The sequence below is a fragment of the Streptopelia decaocto genome, assembly GCF_964273445.1.
Source record: "Streptopelia decaocto genome assembly, chromosome: 6".
In the NCBI taxonomy this organism is placed as follows: Eukaryota; Metazoa; Chordata; class Aves; order Columbiformes; family Columbidae; genus Streptopelia; species Streptopelia decaocto.
The window spans coordinates 37,582,102-37,608,170 of NC_138660.1; the positions used below are offsets into that span (position 1 = coordinate 37,582,102).

Sequence of the window (26,069 nt, forward strand, 5' to 3'; positions counted from 1 at the left end):
AGTGTTTGATCTGCTATACTTGCTCTGACAATGTGAATTCACTCCGATTTTCCCTAGTAGGCACCATTAAGCTAGGATGGGCATAACGAAAAACATTAAAGGGAAATGTGTTTGTGCAACAGATTTCCATTCCAGTGACTTCTCATTCTTCTTCCTTTCTAATTTGGGAAAATATCCTCTCCTCTCAGACTACAAACACAACAAATCATATGCTCCTCAGCCCTGAACCCCATGCTGTCTGTTTATTTCTGAGCACTTAAATCCTGTCCCCTTCCCATCTTCCCTGCTTTTCTACATGGCCAGCTCTAATTGCTATAGAACAAAGGGAAACAGACTTTATACTTCTTTTGTGTTTGTCGCTATTTAGCTTTTTTTAAAACTTCTACCATCCATAAGAGTCTAGTCTCCATATCATTTATTTCTTTATGTCAGTTATGACTAAACATCAGCTTTTGAATTCAAAAGGCAATCCTAAACAGTTGTTATTATTGTGCTCCAGCCAAACTCAAAGTTATGTAAGAAAAAAATCAAACCTGCTTTATTCAAAACTAATATTCCTGAATATAAAGCCACATTAATTCTGTCCTATGATCCCCACAGCACAATAAGCTCATACAATGTCTTCTTTATTACTGCTGTCCTTTAGGAGAGGAATCCAGTTTGCACAATTTAACAATACAGTTGAAACATCTTTTCTTCGTCACAGAACTCTAACCCAGCCTTTTTATAAAAATTTGCAGTATTTCCCTGTCTTCACTCTTTCTAAGGCTTTGCAGCCCTGATGCTTCTTTCAGATGTTAGTGCCTGCTCCTTGACAAGAATAAACAAACCTCAACAGAACCGACTCCCAACTACATCTGTCAACCTTTTTGCCTAAGGAAATCCCTGTACCATAGAGCTGGGTAGACGACAGTGTCCTGGTCCCCAGGAAAAAATTGGTGTGACAGAAATTAGTAGGAACCCATTGGAGAGCTGATTACATTTCAGGGTTTGAAATAAGTAACTGTATTGGATCTCATCTGTTGACTTAGCTGTCTCGTATTCCTCAGTCTCATCACTGTGCACTTAACAAGATCAAAACGTTTCAAATTCAATGCTGATGTAACCTGGTATCAGGTCATTATGTCTTTAACTCAGATATGGACCTTCTCCTTCATCATCCTCCTCAACTGTAGTCTCTACTTAAGGGACAGCACTTCTTCAGTTGAATCTGTTCTCTTTAGGTCCTAAAACATGCTCACGTGACCACGCAATCCATTTTGCTTCATCACAAACCCAGACAACAATATTCCTGCCTCAGCCAACAAGCCACCAATGTCTTCCTAACGCCACTCCTAGCGTAGCACCAACTGGAGACCGATCTGCGCAAGCAGGATTCACGCACACAAAGTACACCATGAATCATGGGATGATCTCAGTGACACCACCACCGATTTGTCAGCTGAGGAGAATGAACAAATGAACAAAGCAGCCTGTCCCCATCCCAAAAAAATGCTGCTGGCATCTAAAACCAAGCCAACAAAATAAAAACCACCCACACAAACATCTTTTAACATATTCACAACTTCAGCTGGTGTGGGAAAGTAACAAAATAGTGTGTTGCTCTCCAGGTTGCGAACATCAGGGGCCATGTTCTTCTGGAAGGAGACACAGATGCTCTTGGGACTAACGACGGCTCTCCAACCTCGTGAGGATGGGTTGAGAGGTGCGAGCACAGCAGCAGGACAGTAAGGACGACTGACACATCTGAGCTGGCTGCAGGAGGTGCAGACCTCCCTTCTGCACTCACTCCTGGGCCATTCGATAGACACGGCTCTAAGAGCGCTTGCCCGCAAACTTCCCTGCCCATGGGTAAGGGGGAACGGCTCGACCTGTTCACCTGCAAGCCTTCTAAATCTGTCATTTGAGAACTGGAAACATTTTGTAAAAATAGCAAGAATTACTGCAAACCATCTGCAGAGAACTATATTCCATGGGACTTATCATAATGATTTTTGTTAGTGGATGCTAAAGAACACAACTTGATATAGTTCTTAAGTCTTTTGTGGTGACAGCATTGCGAGATGAATGGAAAAACAGATGTCTCTGTTTTATATAAGCCTCCAGACTAATGCTTATAACAGGCTACAGCTAATGCCTCATGGATGATCTTTCTCATGCCTTTTAGGAAATCACTAAACAGGGGAAAACCCTGAGGTGAGCCAGCCAGACTGCTATTTCACTTGCTACAGCTTTTTCTTTCGTCTTCCCGTCCGCCTCCTCAAAGTTGTTAGCAATCAAAGCTGAAAACTGAAGGTGGGTTGCTACACCTTTGACTTGCAGGCCTGAATATCAATGAGCCACAAGAGACAGAGATGGAAAGAGCGACAAAAGGTGAAGGGAAGAGACAGAGGAGATTGGAAACGTCTCGTTTCCCAGCACACACACTGACAGACAGGTAGTGTTAACACTGTACCTAGAGAGGCTGCCCTCAGTGGCCAGGCTCGGGGAGTCATCGAGGACATTAGGTTCACTGCAGGAGGGGCAGGGAGATTAAGAATTTAGGGAAAGAAAATGCAAAAAAGCATGCGATTGTCTCTGTTTTCAAGGGAAAAAATATCAAAGGAGCTAAAAAAAAAAAAAAAGTAAAAAAAGGATGGTAACATTAATTGGTCTTGCACGCTCAACAGCACATACATGACTCAGAGGAGCTGAAAGAACATCTGATAACAGGAGCAGTCTTTAGAGGGAGTTTACACTACATGGAGACTTCTACATTTCTGCTGAGAAGTAGGGAGCTGAGAAGTTCAATGGGATGTGTTTCCATAGGAAATAATAGCAAGGAACTGTTTTCCCGCAGCATTGACATTTATTCTGGTTCTATTTACTTCCAGCTTCATAGAAAGCTTTTTTCTTCTGCCTTCCCCGTGAGTCACTTCTTCCTGAGGGAGCGCTAATCTGTCTCCCATGAGCTACAGACCACTCTCCTTCTGGTATGACTCTAAGGACAAACATCTGGAAAACAAGGTCTTGCAGTGCAACACAACTGAGTAAACAGCTGGCGTGGATCCTAGCAAACGAGTACACAATCACACTGCTTTTCTACACTTCAGCCATTCAGGCAGGAACAGCCTTCTCAACCCATAGGAAAAACATGAAAGCAAGCAAGCAGTCTGCTAGGTTACCAGCAGGAAAGCAATAATAATACTACTTAACATTAATTAGTTTACATTTGCGAGGCTGTCTGAAAGCCCAGAGACCATCCATAACTAAAAAGGGCACCACGTTGTGGGCTATGATTATGCTTGCTGAGCTTGTACTTTCCCTACGCAGATGAAAGGCAGTTCTCCTGGTATACCATGTACTTGAAAAAGCAGAGAGCATAGCTCTGTTGTAATTAAAATATTTTTTTTTCTCAGCATCACCATGACTTGGGATTGCGCAAAGCAAACATTGCTATCGGTCAGCTGTGACTCTCAAGAAGTTTATGCATTGAAGATGGCAGTGAAAGATTGGGTAAAATGCAGGCTTGAATATTAATTTTTCAAGAAACAAAGGGACTGAATCGATTGAGTTCAAAAGTCAAATGAGTTCCTGTAAGCCCTTTTGTGAAAACTCCCAGATAAAATCTGTGCAACTTCTCTCTTGTAAATCACTTCCCCTATCTCTGCTGGTATGTGCCACAGCTGTTACTTTTCTTTCTTGTATCAAGGTTATTTCTTTAATTCCAAACAAGAGTGGGGAGGGAACAATTATTGCTTGATTTTCCAAGGCTGGTCAAGAGATAATGTAGAATTTACTCTTTAAAGGTTCAAAGGAAATAACATAAATTAATCTGTCTGTTGTCATATATCCTTGGATAACTATGTTGCAGACAAATAAAACAATAAACATTTCTTAGCAAAAAAGCCCACATTTAAATGCAAAACTTTTATCTGCATCTTCTAAAGATGGATATTTCCCAGATTCCAATCTCTTTCTCACTACTCCATGTTGACCAGGAATAATGCATTCACAGGTATTTCTATCAACTAGTGTATTTCTGATTTCGAACAGTGTTAAATCCCATTTTCGAACCTGACATTCAGTTTCCGTGATGAGTGAGTTACTGTTCTAGGAAGGACAAAGACTGCATGGAAGAAAACAAAATAAATCAAACAAGATGCCTCTGCCTCCTTTCCCAGCTTCTCAGGATTCCTCTCACTTCCTTCACAGACTGTGTATGGTCCCCTAGTTCATCATAGAACCCCCAAATAATTTACTTTCTTTTGCTATCCATGGTAGTACCAGAGGAGAATAATAGTGCTGAGGGTTTCTGAAACTGTTTAAGAAGACGGTTTCTGTAGATGATAGCTTGTTCTTACGGACTTCACATGACACAGATCATCCTGGCAAATCCCTGTTTCCAACCCCGCACCCTTGGTCCAGCACTATTTCAGGATTAATTAATTTAGCATCACTATGCTCATACTGATTCTACTACCCCGCATCTCTGATGTACACATAATATACCTGCACCATTTCTGCTCTCATGACTATAATGGGAAAGGTGAAAAGCTCATGTTGTTACCTTTGGCTGGGTAACATGCCCACCTCAGCCTGAGGTGCAGACACGCTGGAGAGATGGCTGGAGAACCGCCTCCTCCCAATGGCACCCATAAGGTATGCTTCTTGTTCACTTACCACACTGGGCATGCTCAAGGAATCATCTAAAAAGCAAGAAAAAACAGGAAAAGAGAGGAAACAACCACTCCAAACCCCACCTATATATTTACAGTTGCCAAGAGTTAGCAGGATGCCAGAGGTGTACCCAGCATCTACTTACCAAGACCCCAAGCCTGCAAATTTGAATACTTCCATTAGATTTTACAGTCACAGTTCAGAAAGACAGATGCACAAAACCCAGCAGGATGAGGAAACCCAGCACACGTGGGGTAGGGATTTTTATGTATGCTTTCAGCTTATATGGCTTTCAGGAGAACATGTTTGGGGAATTCAGCTTCCACTAGGGTTTAATTCCTGTGATCAATAAATTGTTTGTTAATATACACTATTTTCTAGCATAAATGTTGTATCTGGACATTTTGCTGGTGTCAAATAAACTGCTGCTATGATATAGCAAGGCACTCTTACAAAAGATAAAATATGTAACAGCAAAATGCAGAACTGACACTGTCTGGGACATACATTTGAGAATGTCACAAAAAAAAGGATAAACTGCCTCAAGTACATCATACTGCAACTGAATTATGCCAACAGTTGGATTGTGATCAGGACTGCTTGAAATTTTCCGTGCTGTTTAAAATGATATAAAGTACCTGGAAAGAAATGGCTCCGTTGTGGTTCTTACCACAACAAACCTTACTAACAAGCAAACAAAGGGGAAGTTTTGTGTAATTTTCTCTTTTCTTTTTGAACATTTCCAGTTTTGATATACTGAAATATTTTATGGCATCATTAGGCCAAAGCAGGGCTGAAGCAATACTGCTGCAAGCACATAGGAAGATAGGACTCATCATTCCACACAGTGGCTCATAATTAATATGACTCTGAAACCAGAGTTTGCCACAGTGAGTATCTGAGCAACGTATCAGCAGTACAATACTGGGTGGATTGTGCAATGGTTAGTGATGAACCCAGCTCAAATAAAGTTGGGCTCAGGCTGGAAAGTTTCAGGCTGTTCTTTCTCAAAAGGCAATTCTTCCATGACTGCACAGGCCCTTCTTTTAAACCTGTTTTTTACTGATTTTAATGTCTCTGGGGAATAGTCAGCAGTCCTCAAATACAGAAATTAAGTACCTGAGTTTCAGATATTGAGGCATAAGGCAACCAACTGTTGCAGCACCAGAAGACAGTATTCCTGCTAAAGCAGGGGGAATCCCAAGCTTGATGGCACATGAGCAGAATTCTCTACCCTGGCTTTCAGTGATGGACAACTGACAAGCAGAGAGAAGGCAAAATTCCAAGAATAACATGAAACTCAGCTGAAATTACAAAGCCACGTTCAGGTCATTGCAAATTAGTCCCTGAAAGACTCACTGTCCTATTCCTTCTAAATGGGTGCCAGAAAGCCTGGCAACCCCAGAACCTGCCAGCTGCCCAAAAGGGAGATCAAGCTTTTGTTGTCAGTAGGTTTAAGGTTTAATTTCCTCTTTGTTAATCGAGTGACACAAGCACACAGATATTCCAGCCTGCAGAGAGCCACAGCTGGATCCCATGCAGCACAAGGACAACATATTCCACGTCAGAGCATCTGGGCAGAAGCGATGAGCAGGAAGCACTCAGATCCTGCAGGAACAGGATCCTGACTACAGAGCCGGCCACAGCCCCTGCCTGCTGTCGTGATGGGGGCCAAAGAGAGAACTGGTTGCCAAGTGCCTTGTCGATACTGTGAGGACCACATGTTAGCCCAGGTCCCACTCACTGAAGTTATTCCCAGGTCCCATTCATCTGCCTGTTGCCTTCCCTTTTTCCTACCCAATGGGAATGAGGGAGCATGCAATGACCCAAGCTTTAACACCACGAATGGTGTAGCAACCACACCAGTTTCTCAGCCTCATGCCTCTATGGACCTGTTGTTCACACTGGTACAGGGACAACTGACTGTCTTCCCCTCGAGAAAGGGGCATCAGGAAAACATCTTCAACACTGGGGCCTTAGCTTGAACCAAGAGCCACGTACTTTCTTCATCCTCCTCATCTGTGCGGCTCAGCGTGTCCTGCGAGGCCTGCTGGGATGGCTCGCTGTCCTGCTCCCAGACTGTGCCCGTGCCGGTGTTGGAGCGGGACATGGTGGCCAAGCTCAGGCGGTAAGCGGAGGTGGAGGTGCCCACGGTGCTCACAGATGTCTTCCCTTGGTAAGCTGCGCAAGAGTGGGAAACCAAACCCAACTCAGTGATGGTACTGGAAATCAATAACCAGCTGAGCATGCCTATCATGTCAGGCACCTGATTCTGCACAGACTAGTGGGGCAGGGGTTGGCAGAGGTGATAAAACATGCACGATTGCCCTGGCTCACCTCATCTGTCCAAAATCTGTGGGTTTTTTTCTTACGCAATCTTGTTTTCTCCCTTAACCTTAGCACTGTATTTTCCAGATCACCTTCAACATTTAGGAACAAGGTAAATTATTGCCAAGGAGAAAAGGTTGAGGCATTTTCTTTTTTTAATTTGTTTTCTTAAGAACAAAGCACATAAAATTGCTTGCCATGTGTAAGCAGTGGCTGCCATCTCGTGGTAACAAGGGTGACTGTACAGGAGAAAAATGTCCCTTCACGTAAGAGAGAATTCAGTGCACCGCCAGCTCAGGGATGCTGATCTGCATCTCACAGTAGGGAAAAATAAAAAAGAGCCCAAGAGGTCAAACGAGGAGACATATCTGCTGTCAAACAGCCAGAGGTTTCTGCAGGAGCAGCTTTGGATTTACAGAGATGTAGGTAGTGGCTTGCTGCCTTGTGGGTTGGGGCTGCACAAGCTGACTGTGACAGCAAGATGTGGCTGCTGGGAAACAGGACTCAGATTTAGCAGAAAAAAATGGGCATGACAAGGTGCATTTCACCACTAACCTGGACTTGTGTTGGCTGTCCAGTGGCAAGGCTGGGCATAGGGCCTGATCCAGGGGCAGGCTGCCAGGGTGTGGGTGGACAACGCCACAGCAGCGGGCAGGTCTGCCTCACAAATGACTTTATGGGCAAGCCAGCTGGGCAGATTGGGTTGATGGCCCTCAGCTCTCCCCTCTGCTCCTTACCAGACCCGCTGTGCACGGCCTCCTTCAGGATCTTCAGCTCGTTATTGAACTCGGCGATGAGGGAGCTCTTGCAGAGCGGGCGCGGTATGAACCGTCTCTCCAGCTGGTCAGCAATGTGCTGTCGGGCAGTCAGCTCCTCGTGGTTCTCAGCCGGCTGGGCCAGCAGCTGCAAAATTGGGACATGTTAGCATTGCAGGGAAATGATGTCCAGAGAACTGAGATTGATCTCCAGACCAGCATGTGCCTGCAGCTAGCAGATTGTCCTCTTTGTAGGCATGAGGTTTTAACTCTAGCTATGACACTATCTACCTATGTTTCATGGTCAACCTTATATTTGATTGAACAGGTGCCAAAACCTCACTGACATTGGTACATGGGGCTTCCTTATGCTAAGCTCTGCCCTCACGTGAGACAGCTCCTTCCTCCTAGAGGATTTAGTCCAAATGGTGAGACATGGTAGGCTAAATAAGGCGGAGTACCACGTGCTAGTCTAGCTGGCAAGCAGCGAAGAGCCACGATTAACTTAAGCCCTGGTCACCTCAGCCTAGCAGCTGTCTGTCCATCCACAACGGTCCTGTCAGAACCTTCACCCAAGAGATGGAAACAGCCAGCTTCCTGGCTGTTAACTGCGTTGCCTGGCTCTGTGCAGAAGAGAGATTTCTGGAAGATTTCTGCCAACCATGCCAACACCCCTCAGAGCATCCACCCTACTTCCAAGTGCTTTGAGTGCCTTTGTTGCAAAATTAAGTCTGCATGCGAACCCTCTTGGTTGAGCCCAATAGTACTTCCTCATCCAAGAGAACTAAGAGTAGCTGTACTCCGTGGATCAGAGCTCTGGTATAACTGGCCTACTTGTTAGTGTTGTCTAGGAAAAAGCCCTGTGACTAATTATAGTTTCAAAGGGTTCTCAGGCCTACTAACTTCTGAAAAGTTGTTCTCTCCATAGATACACAGTTCTTCCAGGAGTGCTGTTCCTCTGTTCTCAGCAGGGGAACAAAGGATATCTTGCCTTCAGGGAGTGATCTGTCAGGAGCCAAAGCAACTGTTACCTTGCACTGGATGAAGGGCCGAAGGAGCACAAAGATAGGGATCCGTGTTCGCACGATAAAGTCGAGGAAATCCCACAGGGCCAGCCCTCCCACCTTCCGCAGTGCCATCTCTTTGACTTGCAGGCTCAGCCAGTACCACTGACTGTCCAGTTGGCGTTCAAAGCAAACAAGGATCACCTTCAGGGCTACAGAGGAACACACACCAGCAAGCAGCAGTCAGAGATGTTATCAGTGTCTCTTGCAAGCGTTGAGGGAGAAAAGGGGTGACCACAGTGGGCACAAACCTACACAAGCATGCATGCATGGACGTGCACATGCACACCCACACACCTCAGAGCCACACCTGCCTTGTCTATCAGTCCCCAAACATGTCAGGGAAGGTGGGCAACTGTCTTATAATAAAGGCCTCAGGATCAGGACTGAGGGTCCCATTTCCAGAGAAACTCTCCCATTTTGTACCTAAGTTTCTCTGTATTTTCTTGCTATAGCTTCACCTCTCCCTCCCTGCAGAGTTCTTTTGTCTTCCTGGAATTCAGATATTTGGAAAGCAGCCTGGGGGGGGAATACAGCCCTGGCTGATCAGACAAGCTCAAAAATCTTGATCAAGCATATCCACACAAAGAGTCACCCTGTAGGCACAATAACCTCCAGGTTATTTACAGGGTAATGAAAAGAGCCTTTCTAGCAGTGCAGCTGCATGAGTCATGGGGCAAACTGTAATCTAAACAAAAACACGGTCCAGTAAGCCAAGGGCCATAATTCACAAAAGCACTGCTTTGCAAATGGCCATGAACAGTGATTAGATTCAAAACAATGCTCTATATTAAAGTGGGCAGCTCACAGGAGGGACAAGGAATCTCCTCCTTTCCATGCTCCCCTGGTCTGGAACAAACAGGGAGGCCTGGAAATGGTTGGGGAAAGGTTGACTACTCCATCTTTCTTGCTGGGATGGCCAAGATATCTCAGCCATCACACATCCGTATTCAAGTTTGTTGGGGTGGGGGACTAAATCAGTGGTGAACTGCCATTTTTTCACCAGTGTCACCCCAGTTCTCAGATATGGGTTAACAAGGACCTGAATATAAGTCTTTGAATAAATGCCCTCACGAAATCAGAAACAGAGAAGCTGTTTGAAGGAGTGAGAGCTTTGAGACAAAACTCTCCCCATATAGCCCTGATAACCTGCAGTGCTGCTGCATCTTCAATTTGATTACTTTTTCTTTCCTTTCACCTGTGGGTCACATGTGAGAAAACACAGTACTACCTTTGCAGCAGCAGACAGTGAGCAGAGGGAATACCCATCAGTAAGGACCGTGTGTGTGCAGGGCCAGCAGGCAGACCGACTGCATCACATTTCACCCTTGCTAGTCAAGGGCCAGGGAGGCTACAAAGTTAGGGGCTGGCAGGCAGGCTAACTTGCCTTTTGTGGCTTCACTGCTATATTCTGGAAGTATGAAAACTGAGTGACTTCTACCTGTGCTGCAATCTCCTCCAGCTGCAGTGCAGACACTGCTCACATTGCAATACAGTCCAGAGATACTCCTGGCTTCACGGTCTGGCCTGGCCCCTTGTTCGGGAGAAGACCTAAAGCAGCTCTAAAGAGCTCAGCGCCCACCTGAGATGGTTTTCTTTGATGCTGTCTATAGTCTTGAACGCTCCGTTTTACCTGCCTCTTGTCAGCAGTGAGCAGAAGCCATCACTCACCCAGGTAGGCAGCCTGGCTGGTGGACTCTGCCAGCCCTTCCCGTCGCAGGTCCTTCCCCGCATCCCCTGGGGTGGAGCAGTGGGCTGGGGAGCTCTCCAGCATGAAATTCTTGCTGCGGGAAGTGCTGATGATGCGAGGTGGCAGGAGGATATTGATAACGGTCTGGAGCAGCAGCAGGACCTCAGGCTGCTCCAGCCAAGGGCTGTCTGAGGTGTGTTGGGAGAAAGAGAGAAAGATCAGGCTACGTTCCATCAAAGACACTCAAAAGATCCAGACCCTGTTCAGTTCCAAAAAGGGGTGCAATTTCAAACGTCCCCTAAGCCAAAACTCCGTCCCCCACACCTTGTTATGCTGGTTCTCCTCCTGCAAGCAAAGGCAAAGTTTATTTTAACACCAATACAAACAGGCGCCAACACAGAGCTACACCGCACAAAGAAATGTCCCGTTCGGTAGTCTCATTATCTCGGTCACTTTTGAGATTCCCTTCTCCCTCTACTCTTTTCTTTCATTTAGGGATTTACCAGTGATCACCGTCTATAGAAGAAAGCCAGGAGCAGGACTTGTGCCAGACAAAGTGGCATGGATTGGACAGACTGTGATCCACAGGGGCACACAATTTCTGTGACCTCTGCTCCCCTCTGTGGCTTCTGCTACAACACATTTGTCCTGCTCTGCCCTCCAGTTTCAAATGAAGGAGCACATCTGTGTCAGACCTGACTCAAGAACCACGGCACAGCTGAAACAAAGAGAAAAAACAACTTCTCCTAGTGGGGCTCTTTTCAGTCTTGGACCCAAAGGGCACTTAGCTGACACACTGCCAGTGAAAGAAAACAAAATTAAAATATAAAAATCAACAGAAAGCAGGGAAAGCACAAACATCAGTTGTCAGAAAAGGGGGAGAAAAATTATTTTTGTTAAATTAGTCAGACCTTTGCTTCCAGATCCTACTGTGAGCACAAATGGAATCAGTAGGTTTAAAAGCATTCCTTCCCTTCTTTCCTGATTGGTGAATGGGGAGACGACATGGCTTAGGGGGAAATCTTCTTTCAAAGCCTGTGCAGTAATAATAAGAAAGGATTAAACGATTTCATCATCAGATCACGCATACAAGTTACTGCAGGGAATGATGGTCCCCTGGGCACCCTGTTTACACAGTACCATGCCAGCATTGATGACCTGATTGAATTAGGAGCCCTGAGACCACTTAGTCAGGGGTAAAAGGAATTCACAGAGTAACATAGGTGTCACCTGCTCTTGTCATAGCCAAGATGCAAGAAGCCTAGATCCCTAACTCACAGATATCATTAACAAAATCAGATGTATCCCACAGGAGTCACCTGAGTGTTAGTCCTAAACTCTGCACTGCTGTGAATGGCATCAGGATCTGACCTAGTCCATGTGGAATAAAAAAAGAATGGAGGAAATTGCATGAGTGATATAACCTAAATATTCCACTGTCCCAACACGGAGGTTATTTCCGAGCACGGTTTTTGTTCTCCATCACTTTGTGCTGCTCAATTATCCTCCCTAACGCAAAGAATGAAGTTCTGAAAAAATAAACAAAATCTGCATTTACTTCTCGGTGCATAGTGAAGCTAAATTGAAAGTTTTTTCATCTTCTTTAGAGGAGATAACACAAATGACTGTTACTGGAACCTCTGCTCATTTGCAGCTTCCCAGTTGCTCCAGACTTGGCTGTGAAATGCAACTGAACCTTCCAAACCCTCAAACTTGCAGACCCGGCCTGAGAAATTCCAGATGTTTTCTGTTGGGGTGTGAAGTACTTCTGTTTCATATGCTGCTGGAAGTATTAGGAATTATGACTACTATGTGTTTTTCTGATGTTTGGTTTTCGTTACATTTAAAGCCCATGAATTAGTGAACAGAGACAAGAGGATAACAAAAGTAAAAACTCCCAATACATGTAAAAAAATTATTATTTTGATCTCTGGTTTCAAAAAAGAGAAAATATTTCAGGGAAGGTGAAGGTGGCCTCTTTTTTTGTCTTTGATGAAAGAACCATTACCTCAGAGCTGGAAGAAATCTGTCCTTTCTGTGTCAGTTAGTACCAAAAAGTACTTTTGTGCCATGTGCTCTGAGGGACAGCAGTGTATTTCGGTCCCGATAAGCCTTCCTTCCCAAGCTGCCCTGCTGCTCAGAAATAGCTGCTGAAGTATTCATCTGGACGTGTCAATGCATGTTTAAAAATGCAAGTTGGCACTAGATTAAGAAATTTCTCCATTCTTCGGTCACCATTCTGTCTGATTTAATGCCAATGGGGAGAGAAAGGGATACAGAGGCAGAAATACTCTGTAATAGTTATGGCACTGCTATGAGAAAGGAATAGTGATAAAATTATCCAAAAAGTCCAGGATGTTTTTCTTAATTCTGGACAACAAGGAAGCTATTGAGTCAGCAGCTGAAAAGCCAAGTTGCCCTGCTTTTTTGAGCTGGCACATTGTGACAAGCTCAGGTAAGAGCAGAAGAGCACAAACTCCACTCTCAGTTGCACTCATGGTCCCACAGGAAGAGGTAGGGTTGCATGGACGTGACCCAAGCCAGAGCCCCTCTCCCTGTGGCCGGAGACTTATGCCAACTCCTTGGATCCTGCAGAGAACCCTAACGTGCTTGTCGGAGCCTTCAACAGCATCAATCAGACAAACACCCTGGACTTCAATGGCAGTGTTAAGCTGATAGATGCTTGCTGTGGACTTGGCCCCAACAGCTGGATTTTGAGCTCAGTTCAAGCCTTCAAAGAGAAGGGAGAATTTACATGTTGCTTCTCTTTCATTTTTGGTGTGTGTTCCACAGTTTTTGCCCAGCTTTTGCAGAAAGAAAACAGAGCACCCATGAGTTGGTGTCTCAACCAGAAGCTACAACAGGCCTGGCCACCGGCCAGGGCAGACACACCTGTATCTGCAATGCTACAAGCCGGACAACAGCTGTGCTGAAGGGCAGAGGTGGCGAGAGATAAGGGCTGAGATGAAGAAGGGGTAATCCGTCAGCCACACTGGAGGGTCCTACCACTCCCATCACCTGCAATACAAACAGAGCACATCACCACAACTGACTACTTACAGTTTCATCCATGCCATATCCTCCAACGTAAGTGAAATGGAGGCACCTTCCATCGAGCACTGAGTTGGGGTGGATCTAGGAGAACCAGCCCCCTCAGTGGCCCTTGTGGGAGCTGGAGCCAGTGAGGAGGAGTTCTAGCAGGGAAAGGGAGGGCAAAAGAGGGAACCAGCAAGGATGGGAGGAGTGCACAGGTAACCCGGTACATTTATAAATGTACCCAGTACCAGCCCTGAATGACCAGCACTGGACTAGTGGAACAGTTGAGTTGGAGGATATGTCATGTAACGACTGTAACAAATAAAAATATGTAATCAAAGCAAAAAGTCTGCATTGAAACTGGACATCTTTTCCCTTCTCTTGCTGATCTACTTGAAAAATAATGTCCTAAGTCTGACCCAAGACGGGTTTTGTACAATGTTCAGATTCCTCTCAAACACAGTCTATTCTTAGGAAGTCTAAATCTGATTCATCTCACCTGATCCCAGATGTCTGAAGCAGAGTCACCTGCATGTGACCTGGTTGTCTGGAACTGCTTGGAATATCAGCAAAATAAAATAGCACTTCTAGGGGGGTGTTACTTGAACTGTTTTGGATGTGTCCCTCAGAAGTAATTCAATCACAGGCCCACATATGCCTGTTTCTGTCCATGACTAGACACATCTAGATGACGGGAACAGCCAGAAGCTACCTGGCAGATGCCTAAGCTTAGGGGAGAGGAATGCACTTTTTTTTGTTTTCCAAATTCATCCTGGGGAAAAAGGCGGCAACCAGTTTTCTGCCAGAAAACCAAAGGACAATTTAGAAGGGGAAGAGGCGGAGCCCGTTCTTTATATCACTAGGGATTATAATTTAGACATTTCCTTGCCTTCTTTGCTAATCTCTTTTTGGGTTTAGTGATGCAACTGGTCTACACATGATACAGCATGTAGTCAGGGCTGCTCCCACAGCTCACAGTGGCCCTAGTTCTGACAGCTAAAGGTAAAATACTCTTAACAGTAAGAGTACAACTCCTGGTAGCTGTCTCTAAGGGTCCCAGCCAGCTGAATGTAAGCATTATGACTGCACTTCAACACTGCAGAGCTTTCTGCTATTATTATTCTGCAATATTTTTAGAGCACTCTCTGATGGTTAATGCAGGCCCTTTGGAGAGCTTGCTGGCCTGATTCACTCTACCATGCCTGCTTGCCAAACTGCAAATCCATTCTAAACTTGTATTTGAGCTAACTCTGTAGCAGCCTCCCCATGGAGCAAGCCTAAGCAGTTTGAAGGCCCAAATTTGTGGCACCTCCAAGTAGCTACCTCTGCTTGAACAAGGAAAAAGTCTTATGGACTCTGACAGGCTGGAGCTATCCTGCCCTTGCAGAGATGAGTGCTGAATGGACTTAAAGGATGGGAGCCTGGCAAAAACAGATATTGTCTTTTAGCTGATGATCACTGTTTTAAGCCCCTCAGGGCACTGGTGAACCCTGAGAGTTTGTTTTGTAACTGCTGGAAAAAGTTACAACATTCACGTTCTAAGGAGACTATGTTATAAACCCCAATAACAATAAAAATGCTAGTGCAGCCTTTCCCCCTTTATTTGTATTTTTTCCACACGGAATGTAAGCATGCATTTTTGTCCAAATGGCTGGAGTTACACTGATACCAAATTGAGGGTTTGCTGCCAGTATAACAGCTGCAGAAACACTACAATCACTGAATGACCAGACAGGCTCCATCAGCATCACCTCTCTGTTGTAACACACTTAGGAGCATAAATCCTACTAAGAGTGGGATTTGAACATTGTACAGTGCAAACCTTTACTAGATCAAGCCAGGGACATTGCAAACAGTGGGGTGAATCCACCCATGTAAATGCTTCTAACTAGCCAACACCTGGTGGCCTCTGACAGAGCCATCAGGGTCCCTCCCCACTGGAGACGGTAGGTATCCCCAGTGCCGCCCTCTCCCGGTCTCTCCCAGGTGTGTGCAGTCTCCACCACCCCACTCTCCAACTTGCAGCCCTCAACTCTCAGCTCAATCTGGCGAAGGCGGATCTTCAAAGTGGTGCGTGGGAAGCAATGGAAATAAATCACTTGACCACCGCTACCGGCCACTGCATCTCCCCATGCACCACTTCAAAAATGAACCTTGCTGTCTCTGGTGTCACTTGCAAAGTCCCCTTGCCAGGAGTAAGGGGGACAAGCATAATGATGGAAATAGGAATGGACTGTCATCTTCTGTCCAGAGAAGTCAACAGCAGGGGGAGGTTTAGCAAAGGTTCACGGGATTGCCGCTGGGCTACTCACCAGATTGACACAGACATTGATCAGAGACCTAAGGTGAGGCAGGAAGGATATGATTGGCTGCCTCTGAAGTGTCAAACAAACCCCTTCAATCAAATTGCTGGCAGGCTCCCACTCAACCTGGCGCCTGCAATACAACAGTAGGTGCCGTTAGCCGCCGGCCGCCTGCCCCCCGCCTCGCAAACATGGCGACCGACACACACTGACGCCCACAGAGGAAACAGTTCAGACAGCGACGACGTCCAAGATGAGCACAAAGTGCGCAGCTCAGGAAAAGCACAGAGCCACAGAGCACACCGGGCATTTGAGAGAGATGAGAAACGTAGCGGAGGGGTCTGCTCCAGTGACACAAACTCCCTGACAACGGTAACGGCGGATGAGCTGTGCTCTGCACCCTAACACATCCTCCGGCAGCCAGTGGATGAAAGGGAGCCAGCAGACCACTGTCTTGGGTCTGCCTGTGTGGGGTAAGGTCTGCTGTGCCATGCTGCCAGCTGAGAGCCACCCCTACATCTCCGGTGGATGTGCTCGCTGAAAGGAGCAAACCCATCAGCTGTGAGTGCCCTCCATAAGGCACTGTGCAGCCCAGTCTGCTCTGCCAGTGTGAGTCCTCAACACAGCCTGTCCTAAATGTAAACTGGCCCAGCAGTGCAACCTTTACCTTCCCCATCCTGGGCAGGAGGGCTGATTCATTCTTTACCAGTGCCAAAGTCCTTCATTCCAGGATCCTTTCTTCCCTGACACTTTGCTTTTTTTCTGCAAAGCAGCTTTTAAGGCTTGTGACAGATGCTGAGTGGAGTCCTTCCTAATCATAAGCAGACACAGCACAGGTAACATCAAAATGCTTCACACCCTTCATCTCAGGGCCTGACTCTCTGGAGTAACTATAGTTCTTGAATCAACATCTGGCTTATGAGAACAGAAAGGCAAGGCTTGCATAACTTGTTAGCTCAAGACTAAACGATATCCTAATCAAGCTCCCCTACTGGGGAATCAAGTGTTCACTATGTAAGTTCTTATACAGACCAACATACATTTAATATTTCAGCATCCACTGTTCCCAGATCTCCAGAACAGTAGTTTGTACTTGTTCTTACACATATACTACTCCCATCAGACAGTGTGTTTGGAGTGGGGTGCCCACAGGAGGCAGCATATAAGACTCTGATGTGAGTACCCCACTGGATGGCCCCTGGGGTCTGGCACCCAGCCCCATCTCTAAGAAACTTCTTGGCCCAGTGACACTTTAATATACTTGCTGTATTTGGTCCAGTGGCTTTGCTGTCTCTGTCCCTTTGTGTATGGAAGAGCAATTTCAGCCAGGCATAAGTACAGGCACAGACAGAGGGAATATGAAGAGAATTTTTACTTATGAGCATTCATTCAGCTTACACAAACAGGAAAGATCTTCAGGAACAGGAAGACCCCTAAGCTGCCTTTGAGGCAGAAGAAAGTATGAGCAAGAAAAGAAAGAATAAGCGAGAAGCAGGCAAGACATGGCAAAGAATCAAACCAGCAGGAAGGAGAAGCACAAAATTTCTGCCTCTAAATTCCCTACACGGGTAGGAGTTTCTTAATGCAAACTGTTAGCCAAAGGAAAGTGACAGACAGTGATGCCAGAAAGAAGAGATCACCTCCCTGTTATTTGCTCCATCTTAGTTGGGTACATACAATTCCCATTGGGACCTAAAGCTTTGTGTCTGTGTCCTAAGTTTTGAAGTTCTCTAACATAATTTGGCTTCTCAGCTAAAACTGCCAACCAAGTGAGTGACTCCAGCAGTCGAGGACATATGCCCATGACAGTGACTGACACCCATGACCCTTTTTACTTAAATCACTGGACAATCCACAGGGCTGAGATTTTGTACTATCCAGACTGGATTTCTATCACTGCCTCTGAGGCAGGAATGCTTCATATTGAATATTTCTTGAAGTTGTCAAAGCCTGTACCACAATGATCCTATGTGATGCACCAGGCTTTCACTAGCCGCTGACTAGACTTAATTGATGCAATTCTGTTCCCTTTACTAAGGAGCATTCAGAAGCTGCTGCATAGCTCCAAACTATTTTTAACTTCACAGAGAACATGACTGTGTTTTCCTGAGAAGGCATGCTAGAAATACTCTTGCTACAGTTTAACTTTCTGTTAAAAAATGAAATTAATCTCCTCGCCTCACAACTTAAATAAATAAAGAGGGTAGTGAGATGGTACAAATCTGAAGACTTGTTTTGGAGAAAGAAAAATGTGATTTCTGGAGGTTGTCTCTGTAGTTCTTAATAACTATGCATTTCTTCTTTTGCTACCAAAAGACACAACAAATATGTCAACATAAATGCACACTTACTGAAATAAAAAACATCTGTTCATTTTCTCATATGTCGTAAAGGTTCACATCAACATGACAGTTTTAATTAGATGACATACCCACACTTCAAGGCTCGAAACATCAGAAACGGACCCCAGAGTGGTTCCATTATACCTGCTCACCTCAAAGTAGGCATCTTGTGAATTTTATTGAACATACGGTCCAGTCTCTTTAAGATGAGGATAAGGGCAGGTCTCACCGCCTCAGCTGTCCAGTCAGTGATGGGCAGCATCTCCATGATGTAGCGCCGGAGACCTCGGCTTTCCATCGTCTGCGTGTCATAAGGTGCCAGTTTCAGCAGGGAATGTGCGATTTCTGCCAATCTAAAACCAGGGTTTGTTAGGAGGAAAATCAAATGCAACTTGCAATTCTCCACACATGCCAATGAATTAACAGTTAAATCTTCAGTAGCCTAGTAAAAAGAAAAAGATGCAAAAGTCAAATGTGCTGATATTTAAACTCTTAGACCCGATACTACAGTTCCTGGTTTGTTAAAATTATTTTGCTGAAATCACTGTCTATATTTATGTACATGTGAATGATCTTAAGAATATTTTTACATTGATATTAAATGCACCAAAGGAACATGAGGAATCACAGTTTGTGTAGCTAAAAACAAAGTACCCAAGCTGTTACTAAGATGACAACATTGCAAACAGGCCTGACATCCCCTGTATGTCAACTAATGAGTGATTTGGTTTGTTTTTGTGCTTGTTTTTCAGTGTCATCACTTCAAGAGGTCTCACTGTGCAATTTTCAGGTGCTAAATTTAAAAAATAATGTGCCATCCTGCAGGTTTACACAACATGTGCTTTGGATGATTACTCCTTGCAGCTTTGATTTGTTTCTCCCAACACTTCTACAGATTGTGTTGCTGCTGCTTCTTCTAACCCTCCCATATGGCCTCACCAGTGGCATTTTCTGTATTGACTGTGAAATACCATGGCAACATTTAACTTACATTTGCCGTTTGACAATGACCTACTGAAATACTTGAATACTTGTGCTAGGCAAAGACAAGTAATAAAGCTATATCTCCTAATAAAAGGGACAGAAACCTGTGTACTTCCTGAAACATCAATAGACTTTGTAGGGGATGATTACAATACAATCCTATTCATATTGTGGGGGCTTCTGAAATGCCTTCAACTAATGGAATATATTTCTATTATCTTTAAAATCTACTTAGCAATATCAAGGGCAACAAGTTCCTCAGATTAATCAAAAGTGCTATAAAAGTGTTTCTTTATCCAGTATTTCTTCATTATTACTTTTAACCACTACTTTGTTCTACTATCTTTCTGTTTTCTTAAACACTCTGAAGTTTAATTATCATACAATTATGCTTCTTTCTGGCAATACAATATCAGTGGCACATAATGGTATATGAAAACCTTCTTATGCATTATGAAGTGTGAGATCCATCTCATCCAACTTGAGATGTCAACCTCAATTAATCTTTCAGCTCCGTTCATGCAGAAATAAGCAACCAGGGAAATTCTTATCTTCCTGAAATACTGGGATAAACAGCTCACTGTGTGAGCCTCTCCTTTTTCATTGGGTCCAAAAAGACCTTTATAACTTTGCAGACTAAACATTTAACTTTTAAATGGCTAGAACTGGGTGAGATGAATCCTGTCTGAAGCAACCAGCATATTATCTTGTTTTCTGAAGTCTCTGAAATGGCATCTGTCAGCCTCTCTAGACCACAGCTGTCACATCACATTCTGTTAAATCTGCTCTCTACTTAGAACTAAGTTTTTTTTTCCTACAGCGGTTAAATCCTGTCAGTCATTTCACTGATACTCATGAAATGAATTGACGTAAGAATCAAGATGATGTTCCCTTTTGTTTAGGGCTAACTGTGATAAAGCAATTCAGGTTCCAACCCCAATAAAGCAGTTATTTCTAGCATTATCTTCTGCAGAGCAGTCCCTTAGTTTTACTGCTGTAACCTTTGACCATGGAAGACATTATTTCTTTAAAAAAATGCAGCATGTGTCAGTTACTACTGTGTACTTGCACTCTATTTCACAGAAATCTTCTCACAGTAAAGTATCTTTGCTGAAAATATACCACTGACACCTTCTGTATGTATGGATTTAAGTTTGTCAAACTTGTACTTTGAGAGAGTGATACGTTATAAAATAGTTTAAGAACAATTAAAATCATCTACTCTGGAATATAAAAATGTATAAAAATTAAGTTCCCACACTACTGTTAAACTGCAAATACTTCTGGGTAGTAAACTAGAGCATCCTTGTGTTACATACAAATCTAAGACTGGGATAGTAAAAAGAAGCAAGCACCTTACTTTACAGCACTAAATAAAGTTCATTCAGGAGACACATGTTCCTCACTCCCATTGGATTAATTAAAAAACCCCAACATGTCTAACCAAGGACATAATCTGTCCTGAGAATCTCACCTTTGTTTCTAACATAAGATTAAGATTAAACTCCCAAAGGAATTCAGGTGATTTGTTAAACAAGACCTAAATTAATGTCAAACACAATTTTGTGTCCTATAGGGAGAGACTGAATCCAAAGATTTCTACTTGTGACAGAATGTGCCAGGTAAGGGGCTTCGCCATTTTTTTCAGAGTATGCACGTAAAAGGTAAAAGAGCTTTTAGAGGGTTTTCCTTGGTCCAGGCGCAGCAGTAGAGCTGGTTCAGTGCAATGCTGGGATCTGTCACCCTTCATCTTCCTTTACCGGGTATTTCTGAGGAAAAAAGTATAGCACTCAAAGAGAGGAATAATTCACAGTCAGAATGGCCTCTTGGCGTTCAGGGAGCAATGTAAATCACTGTTAAGGTGTTCCGATCCACTTTTGAGGCCAGCCCCAAACACCTTAAGATATCTTTGCTATATTTCCTATTTAATACCCTACTGAGCACTATTTGTCTTAGGTCATAAAAAATGCCTCTTGCTATTTAGCTATTCTGTATTCAAAGAACAATCTTGAAGTATTTCTCTGTCTCATAAAAGAATTCAGATAGCTGTCTTGCTGTGACACCCTGACAAGGGATACACTAAGACCATCTCATATTAATCCAAATTTTCCTTCTGACAAGTGCCACTCAGAACAATGCTAACTAGCTCACTCAGAGAGTATCCGTGTTGTTTTAATTGAGACACAACTTACCATGAAACAATTCTAATGAGTTCATTTTTCCTGAGGGAATACCATGTGAGAAAGGGGTTTCCCCTGAAAATGAATGAAAAACTGACAACAGAATCAGGTCCATTCCCTCTTGTCCCGGTTTTTGTTATCAGGACAAACTTCCCAGTAAGGCTCCTTTGTGTTTACTGTGAACAGCAAACACAGAGGAGGGAATCAGATGTAAAGTGCTTAAAAATCCCTACCCTCAACTTCTTCTAGCTCAGCGCTGCATTAAAAGGTTTGCAGCGAACACCCAACCAGCAAGCTGAACTCAGTGCTGCACCTTAACAAAAGATTTGTGCACCTGCTGGATCACACTCCAAGGTGGTGGTCCTGTAAATGCCTTCTGCCCCATCCTCCTCCATATCTCAGGCATTTCTGCAATACAGTGCAGTGGTTGCTCTGCCTTTCTTGCTTGTTAGCAGCTGGTTCTGACACACGGTGTCACAGGAGAGGATAAAGTTCGTATTCAGACAGCTAGGCAGCTTCCTCACCCCTTGCCTTGCAGAGGCTCTGCTCCTTATGGCAAATTATTCTGATGTATCAGGTGGGCTTCCACGGAGGCATTTTATCCCCTAGAGATGGGGGTCTGAATGAGACCGGAGGAGAGCATATGAAACCTTCCTTATACGCAAGCACATCAGGTACAATCTGAGGAACATCCGAAACAAGCTCTGCATGTTTCAGACAGCAACATGCTACTACACTACCAAAAAGTGATTCCGTCTGCCCTTATAAAAATCAAGAGCTAAAAGAAAGAAATCCCCCTGAAATGACAAGTGAAAAATGCCTGTGGAATACCTCATGTGGGACTTTACATCCAGTAGCTCCAGAGAAGTCACTCGGGGCTCACCAGCCAGATTCTGCAGAATCTTCAGCCTTGGACCACAGTGCTTGTAAAACTCTGTGCAGATATTCAGCAGTGACTCCCGTGGTCTCCTGAACTCCTCTCTGGCAATTCGTTCATCCAGCTCCTCTCGGGGAAGACCCTGGCCCTCCTCCAGTAGGTGAAGGTTCTCCCTAGAGAATGTGAAATGAGTAAAAGTGGGAAATGTTATATGCAGTGGAACAGCAAGGATGGATTACAACCACCTATTTTATTTTATTTTATTTTATTTTATTTTATTTTATTTTATTTTATTTTATTTTATTTTATTTTATTTTATTTTATTTTATTTTTTTGCAACAGATGCTTTCTGCTGCAATTGAAAAGATAGATAGTTTCATCTGCAATTAAAAAATAAAAAGGAAATTATGATCTGCAAAGTCTTGTTAAAAATGTAAATTTCTACATGAACCATCCTTCATGACCCTCCCCTGAAGAAAGGCTGCTCGTCATTGCAACAGTGGGTGGGACTCAGTCTACATGGAAACTGCTGGGGAACAGTTCATCACATGTCAGGGAAGACTGGGTGAATATTTTACCATACCTGATAAAGTGCAGTTTGGCTCCCTGTTCTGGGTACCTGGAAAAACAGAAACAACGCAGTTGTAAACAGCAACTTAGTAGTGCCTAAACTGTGCCTTTCTGAAAGAACGTGAAACTGCTGCAGCCCAGAGGTATACTCACCATGGGCAGGATGGTATCTTGTGTCACTGGAAAAATGGCTACACCTCATTAGTCATCACATTGAATAGCCTTTACCTGCCAACTGGCAGCAAACAACAGGTTCCTATAGCTATTGCCCTTGTTATGAAAGGAAAAATTCAAGCTTAAGAACCACAGCCCTTTTCCAAGCAATTTCTCTAGCCGATTTTCACCCCAGTGCTTGGTCTGTTTCATGAAGCCAGAGCTGACCTCTGTGTGTTTTTTTGCTTTATTGTACTTTTTTCTTGCCACTTCTCATTGACAAAGCATTAACAAACCCTGCACCGCTTGGCCAACATGTCCAAGGCTGGAACAGTGAGCATTCTACCATCATGAGACTCCTGCTGTTGCTAGCAGATGTCTGTTGCAATGGTAACACAACAGAAGAAATAAAGGCAGGAAACCTGGAGCAGTGCAAAAATATTTTGGATTGGAGACTAAATGTTTGATAATCAGAAAGATCTGAAAATGTAAACCAAGCTGAGTCACACAGCATCAGGAGTCTCTGCATTGCCTGTCAGCAGATGTGTATTAACTGCTCTCCAAAATCAGCAGACAAATAATAAAGCACTTCTTTCCATTACACCTTATTTTCCTTACACTGGGCAATCTTGCAATGGAAGTAAATGGCATAAATACACTTCAGACTTGAGCGTGAAGGGGTTTATCTGCTTCTCAAATCTGGGATTGAAAGTCAAAGTTGTGTTTCATCCATGCCTGAATTGATCTTAAAGTATAACAGACTGATGCAGGAGTTTCCAACCAAGATGTGTACAATACGCATCTATAAATAGGCATAATAGCCCTTTGATGATCCATGCAGAGAGTGATTTCTATCTCCCTTCAGTACAAAAGAAGACAGGGAATAACTTGGAAAGCATGTTTTGCCAGAAGGGTGTTGGTAGTTTACAGTCCTACACAGTATTGTACTAGACCATTGGCTGTGCGCAGACTTGCTATTGGGTGTTACAGACAAAAGAGAAATCTAGAGGAAACACTCTGCTCTGGAAAAGCAGCTACTCCAGCTTGTGCTAGGGGAGAATTCCCTTTCCAGGTCAGCACAAACATTCAGATTTTAAGCAGTAAGGCATAACCTGGCTGGGAGAAGGCAGGGCTGCCCAGAAGAGTAACCAGTATTGCAAAGAAAACCTTCTTAATCCCAAATGCTTGTGGGTGAACTTTGTAACGAGATTTCTTAAGTCTTTGCTCTGTGACTGACTAAATTGTCCAGTGGCCTTGTCTAATTTGCAGCAATGTAACTGGTATGGTCAATATGGCCAAGGTGCAGTATTACCATCTGCTGGTGCCATTTCCTTCCTTATTTCCCTCTTCTTTGTGAAGGGTTTTTTTTGGTGTGTTTTTGTTTGTGGGGTTTGTTTTGTTTTGTTTTAAGAAGGACAAAAATATTCCCAGACATTCTTCACTTTCAAATTCTCTGCTATGCACTCCTTTGCTATCTATAACTGAAAAAATATCAAAAAAACCCTCCAGACCAATGTGGATGTAAAGGTGATAGACTGTAGGAAAAGCTAAAGGAAACTGGAAAGGGAAGAAAACTAGAGGAGATGCCAGTCTCTGCAAGTCTCAACTGACATGCAGTTGGAGCTCATACTGTTGTTCAGTCTGTCAGAACAAGGCCAGAAGGATCTGACCCTTCTGCTGTCTAGGTGTGCTCTGCCCAGTTGTCCCTTTGACAGTGGACTCAGAAGGAAACAAAGCAGAGGACTGATGGACATAGCTACTTTGTCAGTATACTGCTAGAGTGTGAAAAGAAAAACAGAGAAAAAAGACATTTAGGATCGGTATCTTCCATTTTGATATTCTTGGTCTTCTATTTAGTCACCTGATTTCACAATACTAGAAATTTTAGTCTTGTGGATTTTGGTTATTGTCAGAAATGCAGCCCTGGGCTATGTGCTCTTTTTATCTGACTATTTTCGTTCACAGAACTCAGAGCACTTCCTCAGCTCTCTAAGCACCCTGAGCAATGAGGTGTTACCTTACTCGAAAATTTTAAAAAAAACAAAACAACAACTCTTCAGAAAAATAAGAAAGAAAGAAAAGCCCACCAGTGACTTACCTGGTGTTAACACCTGCTGACATGGTGTGGTTTGCTGCTGTGGTCCCTTTATGGCCTTGGTCACATCGACTCATCTGTGGGGCTGTCATAGGCCTGGCAAAGGGAAGGTAAATAGCACATTAAAGACTAAATCTAACAAATGCACTGAAATTCTGCTTGTGATCTGGTGAGATTTGGCACTAATTTTACCATGTCTAGAACTCAACCATTATTCAAGCTTCGCTGCATATCGTGATGACCTTCTGTGCATTCCCCCTCCTCACACTGATAACCAAACGCAGGCTCAGACCTTTGAGCCATGCGATTACCTGGTGAGAACTTCTACACTGTACAAGAGGGCCTGCAAAGAGGTGGCAAGAGCAGCCATAGCAGCGATCTCCTCCCGAGCTGCTGTCGCAGTCTCCGCTTGAGAGGTTTGTCGTTTCAGTTTCTGCAAGTAACAGGGAACCAGTGCTTCCAGGACCATCAGCATCTGGAGGCTGGAAAAATAACCAATATTGGGTCTGTTTTATTTTGTCAATCCTGAAACTCACGTCAGATGAAGGCTTAAGTTTCTATCTGAAGACCCCTGGATCTCTCACTAGCCTTATGATTTTGTTGCTTCTCACTAGATAAGCAGTCCTGGGCCGAAGAAACTCTTGGATCAGGGACATCAGAAAGAAAATTAGCTGATACGCGAAACAATGATAATAAAAACAACGCAGAATTCTGGGTATCATCCATTTGCAGACATTCATTTTCCCTTCCAAAGGCTTCTTTCTTCCATGGTTCCCTCTTGGAAACTAACCTTTTTGCTTTAGCAGTTTACTCTCCTCCCTCTGTATCCTCCTGTTCTTTCCAGCTGCCTGTTTCTCCCCCTCCAGTTCCCTCTGCCAACAGAAACCTGCAGGACACAGGGTGATCCCCAATTGGAAATACAGCTTATGTTCTGCTGCTCAGGCTGCCATCCAGCTTAGTGCTGCAGCCGGCAGGATTTGGAGCTGGTGCCCCAGGAATGGTATCAACAGGCAGAGGCTTGGCCTCATAGAGA

At 44.0% G+C, this 26,069-nt stretch overlaps 1 protein-coding gene across 3 annotated transcripts in view; it reads right to left on the reverse strand.

Moving 5' to 3' along the window:
* Positions 1–26,069, reverse strand: part of UNC80 (unc-80 homolog, NALCN channel complex subunit) — a gene marked incomplete at its 5' end in the record, with an annotated part of 130,324 nt that overhangs the window by 9,923 nt on the left and 94,332 nt on the right. For 2 of the 3 annotated variants that reach the window (XM_082055063.1, XM_082055064.1), the window contains 14 exons: positions 2,456–2,512; positions 4,550–4,688; positions 6,661–6,840; positions 7,725–7,890; positions 8,774–8,958; positions 10,478–10,684; positions 11,408–11,531; positions 13,389–13,514; positions 15,845–15,968; positions 18,330–18,530; positions 22,173–22,391; positions 22,802–22,837; positions 25,040–25,132; positions 25,348–25,518. In XM_082055063.1, the coding sequence (XP_081911189.1) occupies positions 2,456–2,512; positions 4,550–4,688; positions 6,661–6,840; positions 7,725–7,890; positions 8,774–8,958; positions 10,478–10,684; positions 11,408–11,531; positions 13,389–13,514; positions 15,845–15,968; positions 18,330–18,530; positions 22,173–22,391; positions 22,802–22,837; positions 25,040–25,132; positions 25,348–25,518 (2,028 nt within the window). The remainder of the gene's footprint in view (positions 1–2,455; positions 2,513–4,549; positions 4,689–6,660; positions 6,841–7,724; positions 7,891–8,773; positions 8,959–10,477; positions 10,685–11,407; positions 11,532–13,388; positions 13,515–15,844; positions 15,969–18,329; positions 18,531–22,172; positions 22,392–22,801; positions 22,838–25,039; positions 25,133–25,347; positions 25,519–26,069) is intronic. The other variant, XM_082055065.1, reaches the window with a different exon arrangement.